This window comes from Carettochelys insculpta, chromosome 5 (genome assembly GCF_033958435.1).
Source record: "Carettochelys insculpta isolate YL-2023 chromosome 5, ASM3395843v1, whole genome shotgun sequence".
In the NCBI taxonomy this organism is placed as follows: Eukaryota; Metazoa; Chordata; order Testudines; family Carettochelyidae; genus Carettochelys; species Carettochelys insculpta.
In genome coordinates, this window is record NC_134141.1 from 4,311,001 (window position 1) to 4,329,465 (window position 18,465).

Sequence of the window (18,465 nt, forward strand, 5' to 3'; positions counted from 1 at the left end):
AGAGCGACTATTTTTATGCCACCCATCACAGAAGTAGGCAGGCGTCGGCACAGCACTTCAGGAAAGAAGCCAATAGTGCAGCATCAGAAAGCAACAGCCAGAATGAAACGGGTAAGCTCCTGGAGGATCGGTCTGTCAATGGATTTTAGGCAAGATGGTCAAGGATCCCACCCCATGGTCTGTCTGGGTGTTCCTGCCCTCTGAATGCCAGAAGTGGTGAATGAGCTACGTGGATGAATTTCTCCATGGCTGCCTGTCCTGTTCATTCCCTCTCAATCAGCTGACGTTGGCAGCTATGGGTAGACACTGAACTAGGTGGCCGATGGTCTGACCCACTGTGGCTGGTCTTGTATTATGCTGAGCACTAGGAATCATGAACTGACAAACGCTCAATCAAGCAGCACCTGGAGAATAAGTGAACCAAAGTGTGTTCGTTTGCTCTTTGTGGAAACATAGTTCAAGATAAGAAGGTTCTGGTAAGGCTATGACCTGAAGGAGTGGGTCTGTCCCATGAAAGCTCATCACCTAATCAATTATTTTGTTAGTCTTTAAAGTGCTACTGGTCTGCTTTTTTGTTCTGATAGTATATAGACTAGCCCGGCTATCTCTCTTATAGTTCAAGATAGTTCAATGTAGTTCACCATTTGTAACATGGAAAGTTTTAACCAACACGTACAAAGACGCATGCAGAGTGTAACAGAAATTACCAATTATATTTGTCACAGACATATATTCTAGTTATAGATCTCTGGTACTCACAAATTAAACTTATAATACAGAATTTCTATCAGTGCAAAATGTACAGTCAAAATTACACACACAAACCATATTGCAAAATATATACAGAATTATTCTAAGAACATAATCTGAGGACAAACTGATGTTTAAATATAAAACTCCACCTTTTTTTTTTTTAAGCTACTACATTTCAGGAACATTAATTCATAAAGATAGATCATCAGCAAGGCAGAAAACTAGAAACAAGTCATAGCATGAAAACCCTGCCTTAAGATCAAACAACAAGTAAACGTGTGATACGCTTTCGTTTATTAGTTTGAGGCACACAACATAGAAATTGTATCCAAGCACATTAATACTTAGACTTTCTACAAACAGTTTCTAAGAGTCATTAGGCAGAAGCACAAAGAATAAAACACTGCACAACAGCTCAACTATTCCAAGGTCAGTTTAGCTTAGCTTGTTGGCGTAAACCACTTGGCCCAACATGCTACAGCCCTCCCAAGAAATGCTGTAAAACATGGCGAAGTACCTTGCTTTTAAAAACCTGCTCGTTGCGTGTAAAGAGCTGGCCTAATGAAGTTGGCTGCTTGTGTAACTGTGGGACAGGCAGACTCCAACCTGGGACCTCTGGAGCTGTGTGCAGGAGCCTCTACGGTTTGAGCTAAAAGCCAGCTGGCTCTCAAGCTAAGGCTGGAGAGGAGACTCATTCTCTCTGTGTGAGTGGGGTAGGTACTGCTACCCGGGACAGTGACCCACACCCAAGGTGTGTGGGTGACTCTTGGGACCAGACAGAAATGCAAAATACCACCATTACTCAGGGAATGAGAACAACTTTTACACACAAGATGGCAATCAAGCTTTGCTGTGGCCAACACAGCAGCTGTGCTTCTTTGATTTTGATATCAAGACATCCGATACCTTGGTGAAGGTGTGTGCGCGTGCTGGGGGGGGCCGTATCTTAATATTTGGCTCTCGGCTGTCTCGAATTTAAAATTTTTCTCTCAGCTCTTCTGAAAAGATGAAATGAGCCAACTACTTCTGTGACACAGACCTCAGAGGATTTTGCTTTAAAGTAGTTAGGTTTTGATTTTCCAAGTGCCTTTATTGCTCACTTTTAATACTGGAACCTCTTGCTACTCCCTACTTGACAAACTTAAAACCCTGAGGAAGGAGAGCAATTGCCCAATACAGGTTTTGCACCCCTTACGGATGTACATTTGGCCGAAGCGACAGCTGCCATCAGTACTAAAGGATGGCTGCAAACGGTAATAACCAGAAGTGTCACAAGTTTGTGCCCAAGTGAGGAATTTTTGACATTTTATCTGCAGCAATTCACAGACAAAGTTAAGCCTCAAACAGGTGCTGAACCTCAGGAGAAGTGAAAAAAGTCAAGGTGATTAGCACAGTAAGAGACAAATTCAAGATAAACGAAGCCAGATCTTCTGCGAAAAAGTTTCCTCTGAACTGAGAAACTAAGTGTATTAGGTCTTAAACACTTGATAAATCTGTTATTTTATAAAGGTGTTGCTAAACACAGAACAGAACTAAGGGGAGTGAAAGGATCACTTCAGTGCCCTATAAAGAAAAAATGCTTGTCTGCTTTGAAATCCGTTTTAAAATCATGCTATACATTTGTTTCAAGAGCTCAGACCAACTTTATCAACCCTGCTTAACTGTTTATAAAACCATCTTAAAAATGTTCAAAAACCAACTTGTCCTTTCGGAAGAAATGTTCAGTTGAGTACTTCTATCAAGTACAAAGTCAGTTCAAGCAGATTATAGCAGAGAAGTGAAAACCCACACTTAAATCTTTCCAAAGGGTAACTTGAAACCCCAACTTAAAAGGTGACAATTCCATTCCTTGTCTTGGGAAGTAGAAACAATGTTTCCGAAACCTAAAATGGTGCACTGGATCAAAAGTTAACCAGGGTGCATACAATCAATAGTCACCATTCCGTAAACACTGAAACTTCTGGTCTAGTCAGACATTTATAAACAATCGTAATAAATGGTATTAAAACCATTGCATTCCATGTAATGCCAGTACATTGGTCAGTGCAAAAGCACAGAGGTCAAAGAAGTGAAGGCCTTTGAGTTGGACGTCTTATCACACATACTGTGTGTCAAATTAACTAGCAGTTAACATAATAAATAAATCTCTAATGAATCTCATGCATTATAAAAATTAGTCTTAAATCTAATTCTTAGAAATAGCAGCCAATTTGTAATTGTTTAAAGTTTAAATGAACCTTCAGTCAGTTAGATATAAATACACATTGCAAAAATGTTACACTCTCCTCTCCTAATGCGTCATTAAAAGAGTACAGTAATCTCGACAAAATGGATGTTAGTGAACCTTACCCTCGTAAGAAAGACTAGCATTTTAAAGGGCTTTCTGCAGACTTGTTTGTATTCTAACCTGAAAGTGCATCTTAAGTCTGCAAAAAGTTTTTCCTTATTTACACAACAAAAACAAAAAGGCAGGTCTGCCATACACTAAAGAATGTGTATTCTGCATTTACTTAAGTGCAAAAACACATGTAAAATAATGGTAACACGCACAATATGGGGTCTCCATTTGAAAAAGAGCCAAAGTTCTCAATATGAATGTCAGACATTTCAGTAGTAACTGAGGGTCTTTGCAGTTGTTGGCTTTTCAAGGACTTGAATGGAAAGGAGTGGGTGGCCTCAGACCAAATGCTCGCGCACAATTGTTCAACTCAAGCAGCAGGGTCAGAATTGGCACTAATTAAAGCTCACCCTTGTCAGCAGTTTCAGCAACAGGGCTGAGAATACAAGCCATGAATACGGTGCTCACAGAGGATGGCAGAGGCACATAGATACTGCGGTCGTGGAAAGAGTGCGTAGGCTGTAAACTAGAGCAACTTCTATTTCCAGGTCAAGATACTCCACTTACCAAAAATTATACAGCCGAATGACTAACAGACTAGACAAATACAGAGTATCAAGTGACGCTATCGTATATTTTAAAACTTGGCACTTCTATAGCTCCATCCTTCTTAAACATCACCATTTTCAGCAGTTTTTCCCAGGTTTGTATATATCTGCTACAACAGATTAATTTTGTTTTACTTGAGGCAATGTTTAGACCACAGCGGGCTGGGCCACTGGGTAAGTAACACAGGCATAAACACACCCACCATTTCAAACATCCACCCAGAAGTTACAACCTGGATTGAGTAGACAAGGTACTGTTTCAAAAATGCCACTTACACAACAAGCTCTTATAGGCTATGAAGGATTAATGACTAAATACCCATTCATAAGAGTTTCATTCACTATTTAGTCTTGTGACTACTAAGAGAGTTTCTCAGATTTTTATAAGATGCATTACACATGAAAAGTTGTGGTTTATTTTAATATCCAGGGCCTGATTTACTTCTACAAGAAGGTACACAGGAGGTAAAGCTAAAACATAGTCCGAGGCTGAATTCTGAACTCATTACTGGATTTTATAACCAGTGTATCTTGTTGAAACATGCAGTTTACTTAGATCCATCAGTTTCGTTCTTCCCTAGGGCTGGTCTACCTTAAATGTGCAATGGACCTGGTTGGAAATTTGAGATACAGTAAACCCTCAGGATACGCAGCTTCAAGTTGAGCGTAATTTGCTTTAATGCAAGTAAAGCACAACTTGAAGCTGCTCTGCAGCTCTCAGCCTGCCTAGCTGCCCACAGCTGTGTGCAGCTAAGCAGACTAAGAGCCCCATCGCCCTGCCTTCCCCCAGCGGTGCCACTGTCAAGCTGACAGCTGAATGATGGGGGAAGGCAGGAAGAAGCAGACAGGTGGGCTGGTCAGTTTCCCAGGTCCTGCAAGAGGTGGGGAGCTGGGTACCAAGGGGCAGCCTTGTTCCTGGCTGCTATGCACTGCTGGGAACCGGGAAACTGACCAGCTATGAGCTGGGCAGTTTCCTGGGTTCTGCAAAACAACAGGGAGCTGGGAACCAGGCTCCTGCTTAGTGCCCATCTCCCTGCTGCTTGTGGGAGCCAGGAAACTGACCAGCACATGGCTGGTCAGTTTCCAGGGTCCTTTAGGCAGGGAGATGGGAACCAGGCCTGGTTCCTGTCTCCCCTCTGACTTGTGTGAAAATATGAGTTATGCAGGGATTGCAGGAACGCAATCCCCACATAACTCAAGGGTTTACTGTACTGAAGTAGTGCTATTAGTGACTCCCTTCTCTTCCCCTACTGAATGGGGGCCAAATACAAATTCCCAAGCAGGACACCGACAGGCTGATAATGCAAGCACACCCCGAGGCTTGCAGAGGAGATAAATCAGACAGTGGTATGGGCAAGGGATCAAGGCCTATGATTGGGACAGCACGGTGTCTATGTCTTGCCACAAGTCCACAAGGACCACCAGCAAGTGGAGCTCAGCCTCGCTGGAATTCAGCCTCATTCCCAGTACTGCTTCTGATCTCTCGGCACTGCATTTCCTACTCCACTGAGCTTCAGATTTCTTGATGCTATTTTAAGCACTGGCTAGGCGACTGCTGTACGTTTATATAATTATCACATTGTACAACATTCTTCACTAAGAGCTGAGAATGGTATGAACCATGCATTAGAAGATCAAAATTTAATTAGGTTGCATTATCACACTGACTTTACATAGAGCCTAATTATCAGCTGTTACACATGTTTAACGTAACTTATAAGCAACTCCCCCTTTCTGCAGGGAAGCCTCCAAGTAAATCATCTGAATGCTAAGACTCTGCATGATTAACCCTCTCTCCACACCCAGCATGAAAACTAAGATTCCCTTAGCCTTTTTAAATACCTGAAATTAAAACAGCTTAAAAACAATTTCTCCAGAGAATTTCTCTCCGTTAAACTGATTTACTTATTTTCTGCATAACTCCTGGCATGCTCTCATACAACATGCATATGACAACTTTGAAGAGCAGCGACGTGTACGCTTCATTGATGCTTGTGAGAGGAAGAAAGCAACAGCAGCAGCCGCACCAACAGAGCCAGGACAATCCCCTTGCCCCCACTGTGAACGCCGTTCAAGCTGGGACTCCTCAACCACATGTGAGTCCACAACCAATGAGCCTGTGCAAGCTCAAGACGTCATCGTCGGCCACGACAGACTACCTATGATACGCATAACTCTTCCATTCCACTTGCCCCAAAATCTGCTGTACCTCAAAAACTTACAGAAGGTATTTAACAATCAAACTAAGGGACAGAAAGGCCATAAAGTTTAAGCTTTAAAACAATCCTGTTTTCATTTGGTGTGTGGTCATCATTTTGCTCCAATTTACTGCACCCACCCCAAGCAGATGTGGCTGTAACGTATTTCATCGGTTCATTCTAGGGCTGAGGATAAGTGTGGCTGTTCACCTGCTAATAGGACTCAGGTTCACAAGGACACAGCTGGGAACAGCTCAGTTGGTCGAGATTTACTGTCACTCCCCAAACAGTCCAGATAACAGACATGCAACTTCATTTCTGCATGAGCAGGGACCTGAAGCTTCACAGTTCTACAAATGCACTATCCCTACATCCATGTCCTCTTTGGGTGTCTGTCTGCCAGGAAAACCTTATTGCTCCACACTATGGGAGCGATGCACAAAGAGATGGATCTTGCACCATGCTCTACGCGTGGAAAGACTCTGGCATATGCACTCATTAGGTGACAGGAAATTCCACTGCCAAACACCTGTCACTTACTCTATGCTGTCCAAACAGTGCTGCCTTTGGGATCATGAGCCGCGCTGTTTCAGAGAACACCTGCTGCTATGGCACAGCATAGGAGAGAGCTGGGAGTGTGCACATGAAGACCGGTGGAGGTCAGAACAACAGGCTGAACCTCTTTAATCCATCCCCCTCAGGACCAGACCGGCGCCGGAGGAGAGCATTTGCTGAATGGTGGGAGAGCAATACTGTCTAGCAGCATTACCAACACTTCCAATGCTGACTGGGCTCTTAGAAGACACTTGGGGTAAACTACAGCTAAACAACAGCACAGAACACTGAGAGCCAGGGCTGGTGGCTGGAAACAAATTTTACGGGACCACGGGAAACTTGGCCGCACCCATAAGTTGTTGTCCGGCTAACTAAAACCATGCCAGATTACGGATACTGCCAAACCAGAGAGGTTCAACCTGTAGCAGTATGGAAGAGATCCAGAGTAGGAATAGTGCACTAGTGAAATGGGCTCTCTGGTGTAGTCCAGGGAGCAAGGATACTGCAGGGGCTGCATGGTCTTTCGAGCCAAGTCAAGGTGGAGTCTGCAGACGAAACAAAGAAACATTCATCATCATGTGTAGGTCTGCATCAGAGAATCGCATCCAGTTCTCAACTATATAAAGTCAAAAAGCAGCTTTCCTGGCCGCTCTTGCAGCTGGGATAGCCACGAGCAACAATGTATTTCTCAAGTCCGCTCATGACACCCTGTGAAATGCACTGTGCTTTCCTCCCACCAGGGTCACCAATGGCGCCCACACTCAAGCTGAGCTCAAGCCACCGGCTGCTCATGCACATTCTGATTTCCAAGCGTTGCTGTGCAGAGGATGCTGTGTTTGAAGAGAGCAGACACGCATGAAAGATATGCGCCACCAGCAACTTGCTCTCAGCAGACATCTTGTGCTGAGGATGAATAAGGAGGGATGACATCCTACAGCACTCTCAAGGTGAGGACGAGTGGGAGGGGGACAGCTGTCCCCTAAGTGAGAAACAAGCCACTCAATGACAGATGGCAGAAACCGCTGTTAGATCAAGCCCCATTTACACTGGCCTTGTCCTTGGTACTCAGGTGATTATCAAAGCAACCCTAGCCATGGTCATGCCTTAGCCTTGACTAGAAGGTGTCTATAATACTGGTAGAAAACAACTTTGCTAGTGGCGTTGGCTCACTGGGGAGACCTGGGAAACGGGATGGCTGGCAAGAACAATGGCATCAATTAATCTGGACTTTTGCACATTTCACCTACACATCTCGTGGTGGTTTGATGAGAGCTAGCCAACTCTAATCAGCAGGCTAGCCACGGTACACAGGCATCAGAGGCATGGCTGAGCTGGGCTGAGTACATGCCCTCTGGTTTCAGGCTGGTTTGTATGTGGTACTGTTCAATCATCCCTCCATTACTACATATACTCACTCTAGCTCTCATCCAGTTAGTGTAACAGGGAAATCACACCCCCTAGTAGAGACACAACCATAGTGAACTGATAGTCGACCAGTGAAATGGGAATTTTCAGCAGCTTTTTACCAGAATTAGCAACCATTCTTCTAGTCTCCAGAGTGTGAAAAGTCATAGCCAAAATGCATTAGACTAAGGGCTTTTTTTTTTTCCCCTTCTTCTTCTTCAAGAAAATGAGTTCAAAATAAGAGACAGGAGGAAATGGGAGGGGTCTGGAGTCACCAGCAGCAGAACACCCAGCAAGGGGAGAAAAATAAGAGCCCAAGAAGTTTGTTGCCTACATATATTACTGAGGTAAACTTTATATAATGGAGATACACATCTCCTAGAACTGGAACGGACCTTGGGAGGTCATCTAGTCCAGTCCTCTGCCCTCTTGGCAGGACCAAGCATCATCCCTGACATCTATTTGCCCCAATCCGTAAATGGCCTCCTCAAGGATTGAACTCGCAACCCTGGGTTTAACAAGCCAAAGCTCAAACCACTGAGCTATTCCTCCCCCATTTACTCAATGGCTGAAATTTAACATCCCGTCAATGATGTTTGATGACTTTGAAAGAGGCTAGACCATTTCATAAAGGTTTAACACACATTTTTGCCCTCATTCACTTGGTCCAAGTAAGCCACATTGAAACTAAACAGTCTTAACCATTTTGACTTGAGCGTCCCATCAGTTTTTCTCCTGTGCCTGTGGCACTCTTAATGAAGGGATCGTTATTGCTACATTTACTCATCTCAAACAACATGGACTCAAACAGTAACACTCCAAATTGCATTGTTTGGCTTTACCCAAGAAGGTACCAATACAACAGGAATGAGACACACTGCTCTGGTTTTGCACACTGGAAGACTGGTTCAGGCCTACTTTAACAGAACCTTGCGATGATGTCTCTATGGAAGATTGTGTGACAAAAAGGCTAGAAATTTCATCACAAGATGAAAAATCTTGCAAAAACAAGAGTGAAGAGTTCCATAGGTTTGAGATCTATGTTATCTATTGGTACAAACCCAACGTTGGGCAACCAAAGACTAATGTTTCAAATGAAATCAATTGTATACAAACAGCCACTTAACGAGGCACAATAATTTTACAAAACAAGCAGACACACAACTATTAACATGGAGTAAAGGGCAGGCTCATTAGACACCCTTCTTCAGCAAACCTCTGCCCACAGCTTGCGGTGCCGACTTCTTTCATCTACAGTAGGTGCGCTGCTCTTGTTCTGTAAGGATCCATCAATTTAATGTCCCATCTCAGTGATGGACACATTGTCCATTCTTGTCTCTTTTAAGCTTCCAGTTTTTTTCTGCTTCTGTTTGGATTTTTTCAGCATGCGGACCTGAATTAAAACATTTGTAGAGACAGTTAACGAGAACGAAAAAACATCTCTTTATTCAAGCAAATTTAACATACGCTTCGTAATGAATGCAGTATATATTAATGCTGCCATGGAAAATTAAGAGACAGATACGATTAACATAACTCTCTCTTGTCCTGTCCACCTTCTCATAATTATGCCACCCATGATAACTAACAGAGCTAAGAAAAGACTAATTTTGGTTGTTTATTATTTACTTGTGCCCACAATACAATAACTAGAGGACATCAAATGAAATTAATGGGTAGCAGGTTTAAAACTAATAAAAGAAAGTTCTTCACTCAGCGCATAGTTAACCTGTGGAACTCCTTGCCAGAGGAGACTGTGAATCCTAGAACTATAACAGAATTTAAGAAAGAGCTAGATAAATTCATGGAGGTTAGCTCCATAAAAGGCTGTTAGCCAAAGGTAAGAATGGTATTCCTAGCCTCTAATTGTCAGAAGCTGGAGATGGATGGCAGGAGACAAATGGCTTGATCATTGTCTTTTATCCACCCACTCTGGGGCACCTGGCGCTGGCCAGTGTCGGCAGATGGGCTACTGGGCTGGATGGATCTTCGGTCTGACCCAGTGTGGCCATTCGTATATTATGTTCTTATGTTATGTTGTGCTTCCTTCACGCGCTGAAAAGCAGTTTCTATATAGTGACTGCAAATTACAAAATGTGACTGTTTCTCATGTGCAAACCAAGAAGGGCAGAGTTTTTAGACACAGGGTCTGTTTGCAGGAAAGGTTAACAATGTTAAAGACACAAGGCGAAGGAGGGAATATCTTTTTATTTTTATTTTTATTTTTTTTGGAGCAACGGCTGCTGGGGAAGGAGACAAGCTTTTGAAACACATGGAGCTCTTCTTCGGCCTAGAGAACAGGGCTGCCCAATTGCAAATACTTTAGTGTAACAGAAGTACATTCTGCAAACTCCCGTCCCTCTTTGGTTCCTTGCAAGAAATGCTTGGCATTCCAAGAGAGGCCTGGGACCCTTTCAGCAGCCCTTCTAAAGGAATCATTCACAGAACTTGAGAGAGAGAAAGTGTGTGTGAGAGAGATACACTGATCTTGTGCTGCAAATAATCAATGAAGAAGCTATTGACATTGACAGAGCTATGGAAATTAAAATCATATTTATTAAAAGTGCAACTGGATGGGTCTGAGGCTTACACAGCTGCAGGTCCTTTACCCTTGGTTTTAAAAATTAACTAGGATCTTCGATAAATCCCATTTAAATATTTTGAATTAAACTGAAGTCTCAGAAGGAGGAGGGATGGTGAGAGCTTTACTCATCCCCTCCTGCACCTAGCCCTTACTGTCTTTCCCCTTCTACTGTTCATACTTCTCATTTCTCCACTCACTCTTTAGCTGGATTCTGTCCTGGATGTTCCTCATTCACTACGTGACTGGATTGTCTGAATAACCTTTATCTGCCACCAGGCACCTGTAACCACCCACAGTGGACTTGAACCTAGGACCTCAGGAGCTTAGTGTACGAGTTGCTACCATTTGATGGGCTCTCAGCTAATGCTGTAGACAGTAGAGCAGAGCTGCTCGCACTTCTTGACACCACAGAACACCAACAATAATATTTTTATGTGGAACACCTATGAAAATATTTAAAAAAAAATACCCCAACCCAAAACAACAACATACGCAGCAAAAACCAAAAGTAGTAATTTAATCAGGTACCGCAGCAGTGAGGAAGTAACATTGTATCTGGTTTTAATAACAGAAAATATATACTTGGAATTATTTTGCCTAACGCTGGCGGCACACCTGTGAGTTTGTTCATGGAACACCAGTTCCGCAGAACAACGTTTAGGAAATGCTGCTGCAGAGGAGACTCATTCATTCCCTCTCGGTGCCACTTCATGGGAAGGTGAAACACACCCAGTGGGCATGGGGGCGTTACACACACAAGGTGACTAGGACTCAACTTGCCAATGTCTCTTGTGAGGCTAAGCCCTGTTATAGAACACCCAGGGCCTGTTTTGTTAAGCAGGATCCCTGGATTCTGTGGTTTTGCTGGTGTAGCTAGGCTCTTTGTATAACCTCTGTGACCCTCTCTGAATTCCAGAGTGTATTTGTATCCAACAGTGATCACATTCTGTGGATTAGTACCTTACAAATGAAATGCACTCACAGGATGAGGAGCCAGACAAAAGCAAGACTTCAACCAAGGAACAAAGATAAACAAACTGCTCAAGCAAACAAGCAAACTGCTGAGGCAAGCTTACCTTGGGTCCTGCCACAGAAATGATAATCTGGCCTGGAGGCTGGATCCAGGGCTCTCCATCTACTTGAACAGGTATAGGTTTCAGAAGCGTAACACGAAAGTAAGATCCTTGAGCGATGCGGATGCCTGACCGCAGGCCACCCTGTACTTGACCCTGTCAGAACATCAGAGCTGCCGTTATTTTCTAAAACAGGCTCGGATTTATTGCTGGGTAACGGCAAGGAGCGGTGCAGACCAGCACTCCCTGGAAGCTGAGCGCTTGAGTGGGTCGCTGCCTGGGAGAAATTCAGGTGCCACCCAACTGATTAGCACAGCGCCTAGAACCACGCACAGCGCACAGCATGTGTTTCCACTGGTGGTGCACATAACAAAATTTATTCTGCCCATGGATGGAAAAAACTAGACCAGACAGACCATGTTCTTGCTTAAGGTGTTTGCTCTGGCCTGTTCCTGTCTGAGCTTTCTCCCCACTAGAAGACTCAAAAATTATGACCTGAAATGTTAACAAGTAGCACCTGTACCAACTCTCACATGGCAGTGAAGTGTTCATCTAGTAAACAAGGCCAATAGAGCCCAACTTATGCTGAGCTCCATTGAAGTCAAAGGGGCTCCCTGTGGCTGCCAACTCATCTGTAGGACCGGGGTCTAAATTTGTAAAGGAATCCAAGCAATTATTATCCTCAGCACACAACATTGAACAGGCTTCTGCCACATTACACACGTAACGAGTCTGGAGGAAAAGGCAAACCTCCAATAAATAAGTTTCAAATTGTTAAGCTGAAACAACATAGGCAAAGCCAATTATCCACAACAATAGAAAGCAACCAAGGCAGCAAAAATGAAGCCATCTTTATCCATTCTAATGTCATTTTATCAGCTATCAGCCTTTGAAATGTCATTCACTGTACCCTTCTATTTTGAGAGAGGGTAACCAAAAGCACCTGCCTGACCTGATCTATAGCTGCACGGAACAGTGCAAGGTAACATCTCCACTCTCAGACCCACTCTTTAGAAGGGAAGTCTTTACGGCTTGATTCAAAGCCCTCTGACATCACTGGAGTATCTCCATTCACTTCAACAAGCGGTACATCAGATCCCTCGATGCCCCTAAAACTTCACCATCCGCTTCCATCTTCTTTCTATAGTCTGGCTACATTTGGGCACCTGAGCGAGGATTTCCAGAGCAGGCTTCAAAAGCTCTTCACGCCCCTTCTCCAAGGGCTGTCACAGCCAACAGGCTGCAGCACGACAGCCAGCTACTTAATACACAGGTTGCTGAAGTACCTAGGAGTACTGGGTACACTCAATTGCCACACCGCACTGTGCACCCAATAAACTTTCCCAGATCAAGCCAGCAGCCGAACTTGACTAATTATAAGTTTTCCTAAATTCTTGGACTTCGTATTCTCGGTTTCACTTGACAACCTGACAAGTGTTCGAAGGTCTTTTGAACAAAATATTGACCACAGGTCAAATTCGCAGATGTGGATAACCCAGGCTGAACGAGCAGTCACGGTTCTCCCTGGCTCCAGACCCCCAAACAAACAAAGGGAGGCACAGCACAGACTCACCATGTGCACAACACCGGTCACCCCCACGACTTCCAGTAACCCGTCGTCGATTCTTGGTTTCTCGAATCGATTATCGTTGTCAGATCCCCAGAGATCGGCTCCAGACCCCCAACTGTAGGGGAAGCAGGCAAACATGGCCGCTGCCTAAGAGTACCTTGCGATCTGACAACAGTCTAACAGTAACAAAATATCTGATCTGTTAACAGTTTAGGAAGATAGTCTGCTTTTGCACAGATTTTCCTTGAGTGGGGTTCTGTGGTTCTCCTTTTCTCCTTTACAAAACAAAATTATTACATTTAGGCATCCAATAGTTTGTAGAATTAAACACTTAAAATCAGTCCAGTGAAATCCTGATGCCAGTGGGAAATTAATGTGATTTTACTTCCTAGAAAACACTTACTGTTCTTACTGGAAATACATATTACAATCTCCATTGCACAGCTACTGCTCAACATTGGATATAATTTTTTTCCTTTTTTCTAGCTTTCTGATAAAAAGAGAAAAATTCTCTGATTCTTGAAACCATGCCCAAAATGAGCACAACAGGTACAGCTGAATAACATCTCTTAACATAATCCTAATTAATAGCGTCTCGTAAGATAGTGCTACAGTTAAATACAAACAGCAGCATTTTCAGTAACTATTGTACATTTGTGCAACCCAAATGAAAGCCTGCATGCAATGTATGGGAACTGGTAAAAGTTACTAAAAATAAACGTGATGAAATAACAGCAGACACAGCAAAGCACTTCTCATTACACGAGAAAAATGTGCGTTAGTTTCTATGAACCCAGGCCAGGACTTTCACAATTGAAGCTGCCAAATCTCATAACAGTTGGGTATCAAGCACCCTTACGCAACTTTGAAAATCCCAGCCAGGAAACATAGCCAGGAACACCCACTTCCATCTAGTTCTACGGACTACAATGATTTTGATGAGTTCAAAGAATATTTGAGTACCAAGGTGACGGTCCCAAAATAACCATTCACTTGGATTCCTCTATGTACATACAGACGCCTTTCAACCTTTCTTACCTGGGGATATTAATGAAAATGAGTCCTTCGATACTCGGTAACTCAACTTCATGCTGGTCCACTTGAAGTTTTATATCTTTGTGGAGGTTTCTAGTGTGACTTATCTTTTGAAGACCGACTTTTACATACACTCCTTTGTTGTGAAACCTAGGAACAGAATAGCAGTCCGTCACTGCAGGGCATATTATGGTTCTCTTTTAATCATGTCTAGCTCACATCGTTTCTTCTAATTTTGGAACATGTTGATTTAACGTTTCCTTTAACTAAAACCACACTCAAGTCTTCTAATGTTAATAAACCAAGCTAGTTCAAGTGATAAACTGTCGCTTGGATAGATTTTTAATGAACAGACAAAGACAACATAGGCATTAGGTACAGAATACACAGACAGACAAGTAAAGCTACTTAAAGAACATTATTTAGATTCAGAGCTGCTTTTCAGACAACATTAAAATAAAATTATTTTTAAGCAGAACTGAAAGGTACTCCATGGAAAACTGATCGTGAAAACACAAATTATCTAAAATTGGCACAGTGCAAAAATCTTCAAGAGTCTGGATAAACAGAGGGAAAAACAGGTCATCTGAAAACACAAACTGCCCAAGCTGTTGTGAGAAACGCAGTCCCAGAAGGGCTCCCTGGCGACTCCTGCAGGGGCCAGTCTGCTCATATCCTGTTTCTCTCCACACACCCATTCATTCTCTGCTTTGACAAACCAGCGCAGGGAATAACAGTTCACAAACAGGGGAGCTTGATCCACAGTTGGTTAATTTATAACCTTCTCCACCCATCAAAGTCTGTAGTTTGTTACCATGGTGATTGCTCTGAGTCTGTGGCCCCAACATTTATGTCAAGGGGTAAAGAGTACACCCCACATATTCTGGCCAAACACCATGTCTTGTAAAAACTGGTGAAGTGCTGGTCAGTAGAATCACTGTGCGACGTATACACAGATGGTGTGTTAAGAGCTGTGTGCCCACACACCAGGAATACTTCCCTAAAATATGTTTTGGGGGGCAGACTTGACAAACAAGTTTGCTCTGGACAAAACAATCTAGTTTTGCCTGTATCTCCAAAGCAAACTGAACAAGGCGACTACAGAGGTTATGTTCACATACAAATCAACATGGGAACTGCGAAGTGAACAAGAAGGGAGACCCAGCAGAGGGGAAAAACTTCACCTGTGGACACACTGGAGAAGAGCACAATCCCAAGGTTAACTAGACCATAAAAAGAAGGGGAAAGAACCCCTTAGTTACCCATCACTTGAGGAACAAAAGAGGCCAGAACTTTCAATAGTGCAGGTCAGAAACTGACTGAGCCCAGGACTGTGAAGTGGTAAGTTTTAGTCACTAGAAAGCATGTTTTTACTTGTGTTTTATTTGCACACATACCTGTCTCTTTTCCTCTTGCTAAATGCCAATTAAATCAAGGCTCTTAATTAATAGCTTTGTTTTACTACAATCCATCTCCATGCTGTGTGTAACTGTAAAGGGCACATCCTCAGACAGTCAGCAGGCTGGTGTGCACTCTGTCTCTTTGGAGACAGAAGACTTAATAAAGTCTGTAAGTCACCAATGGGCAGGACAAGACACTGCACAGAGATGTCTCTAGGGAATGCTACATACAAGGTAAGGTTAAGACTGGCAGAATCTCAGGCATTTGGCTGATAAGGCTACCAAAACCACTGTGTCAGGGAAGCTGACAATTTAAGACAGGGCAAAGTTCTCCCTTATTAAGGCAACAGAGTGGCTTATGGTTCACAGCTTGTTAGCAAGTGAATTACACATCCAAGAAACAAACGAAAATACAATTAGCATCGGCAGCTGCGCTTACAGGTAGGCATATAAAACAAATTAATTCTAGCTTAATCAGTTCCTTGGTGAATTAGTGACAAATTATTTGTGTCTGAAAAGCAGCAATAATCAAGTGCTTCTGTGGAGCGGAGAGGGTCATAACTCAGCTTCCACCAAAAATAAATACATTTAAATAAACCCACAATTTTTCACTGAAACACACCTATTTTCAACCACATTTCTAAAGATGTCAAACAGGACATTTTTTGGAATGAAATATTTCAATTTTTCATTTCAAAATGACTTTCAATATTTACATTATTTTATATTAAAACAATAAAACAATATAAAAATAAACAATCTACTTGACACTTTGGTTGATGTGAAATGACTTCTTTCTTAAACGTTGTTTGCCATTTCTGGGTACAAAAATATTCTTAAATATCATATTTTTGGGTGGGTTGGAAAACCAGTTTTCGAAACAGATCTCCAAAGAACTGGCATTATAATAAAGTGAAGAAGGTGCCTCGCAAACAGGTGTGGGAAAAAAATGCGAGAGAAGACGAATAAAAAAACTTCATAGCAGTGAGATTGTACAAATTCCCAGGGAACAGTGAATACGTCTACTGCAGAAAATATTATAACACTGCATCCACAGTACACAAACATTCACAATACAAAATAAGTGAAGATAAAATCAAGGTAAATATCATTTTCAAATTGTTTTGGGGCTCTTTCACGCACACGTCTCATGCTTCTTGGGAATCAGTCCTTTTTTCCTCTCATGTAGAGCTCAAATATGTGATACTGGCGTCCTCATCATGTCACACATTGCTAGGCATTTGTATTGATTAAAAAAGCTCCAGAAGAGGCAGAATTGTACATGTGATTACATTTCATCTCAAGCAAATTAATAAGTGAGACATTAGCAGCTGCTCTGAATGTTAATTCAGCATGCTCACAGCAAAAACATAGAACACTGCAGATAAGATTTCCATGAGCTTTTAGCCATAAGAGACAAACAAAAGCTATTTAGAATGTCATTAGACCCCTTATATTATAAACTCTGCTAATTATAAGCCACTAGGAAGCTTCTGCAATGTCATGCAAAAACAAGCATTTATTTTAAAAAAAGACATGCAAACTGTATTAATACACATAAGCAGGCATACTTAATTGCAAAAGTCAAATTCTTATCAGGCCATCTGTAAAAGAGGTCATATCAAATATGACCAATCCCCACCCCATCTTTAAGCATCAAAGAGAAATATATTACATCAGGGTTGCTCCTTTAGTTACAAGTTTGACCTTAAAACAACTTAAAGTGTAAGTCAATACACACATAATAGTCAGCCACAAAGAAGTCTTTGAAAGGTTCTGAGAAGATGCTTTCGCCCTATTCGAATACCAAGCCCTACATTTTACCTCATCTGAGAAGTAACACATCGTCCCAAAATCCACAGAGAATGCATGGAATATATAAGGACAATAGAAGAGAAAGCATGGGCAGACAGAGTTCTCTGCAGGGACAATCCATAGACACACGTGCCTCGGAGCATTTTCAAGTCTAACACCTTGATTCAAGCCAGCACTTAAGCCCATGATTAATTTTAGACAGGCACTTAGTGCTGTCCTGAATAGAGATGCCTTTGGGAATCACACACTTTTTCTTGACAGCAGCTTTAAGAATCTTGGCTTTTCAAATTAGAGTGTTCTCATCTGATGCTTTGGCCATTCTGAATTGAACATGTATTGCTGAGCTTAAAATGCCCTGTGAAGTTGTTCACATATTTTTGAAGTCCAAATACAAGTATCATAGATACTTTATTTCTGAATATAAAACAGTGCGACACCTTCACCTGGAAGAGATCAGTGCAAAGAATATGCATGCGGTGAGATTCTGACCAGCTTAAAAAGTTGCACTGATATCAGTGTTCCCTGTAAGATGAGTGCTTGAGCAGCCGCCCATGTGACATTCAGCTGCTGCTCAGCTGATTAGCAGAGAGCCAACTGCGGGCAGTGTGCACTTCTATTGGTGGTGCAAATAAAATTAATTCTACCTATGGCTTGACAAAATTAGAGGGAACACCTATTGGGACACCTAAATTTATCAACTAACTTTGATGAAAAGTAACATTCAGCAACAAATTTAACCTAGCGGCAAGCAAAGCGTGGTGTATGCAACATGTGAATTTTATTTAAGACTATAACAATTCAACTGTGTACTGTATTATAAACTTGGAGGAATTCCCCTTTCTCCTCTAACCTTCAGGCACCCTCACCCCCGATGTACAGAACAACATACTGCAACACATGCACAAGAACTCATGTAGGACATATTGAAAAACTGCCTCATGGAGTACTTTTCTTCTTGCCAACTCCCTGAGATAGGGATCCTGAGGATAAAATGTTCCCATCTAGCATCATGCTGCTTATGCACAAATCAAAAAAATGAAGGCTGCATGATTTTGAGTACTTCACTTTGCATCCTTGCTGTTCTTTAAATGTAGTAGGCTTTGCATGGACTGTTTAAGTGCATTGTAACTTT

The 18,465-nt window shown here is 42.4% G+C and overlaps 1 protein-coding gene across 1 annotated transcript in view; it reads right to left on the reverse strand.

Annotated features, from left to right (window-relative positions):
• Positions 1-705: 705 nt before the first annotated feature.
• The window catches only part of DGKQ (diacylglycerol kinase theta), a 133,831-nt gene continuing 116,071 nt past the window's right edge, over positions 706-18,465 (reverse strand). Inside the window, exons 20-23 of the mRNA XM_074994552.1 lie at positions 14,122-14,268; positions 13,087-13,198; positions 11,517-11,669; positions 706-9,249 (exon numbers count right to left, since the gene is read on the reverse strand). Coding sequence (XP_074850653.1) covers positions 9,151-9,249; positions 11,517-11,669; positions 13,087-13,198; positions 14,122-14,268 — 511 coding nt within the window. The 3' untranslated portion in view covers positions 706-9,150. The remainder of the gene's footprint in view (positions 9,250-11,516; positions 11,670-13,086; positions 13,199-14,121; positions 14,269-18,465) is intronic.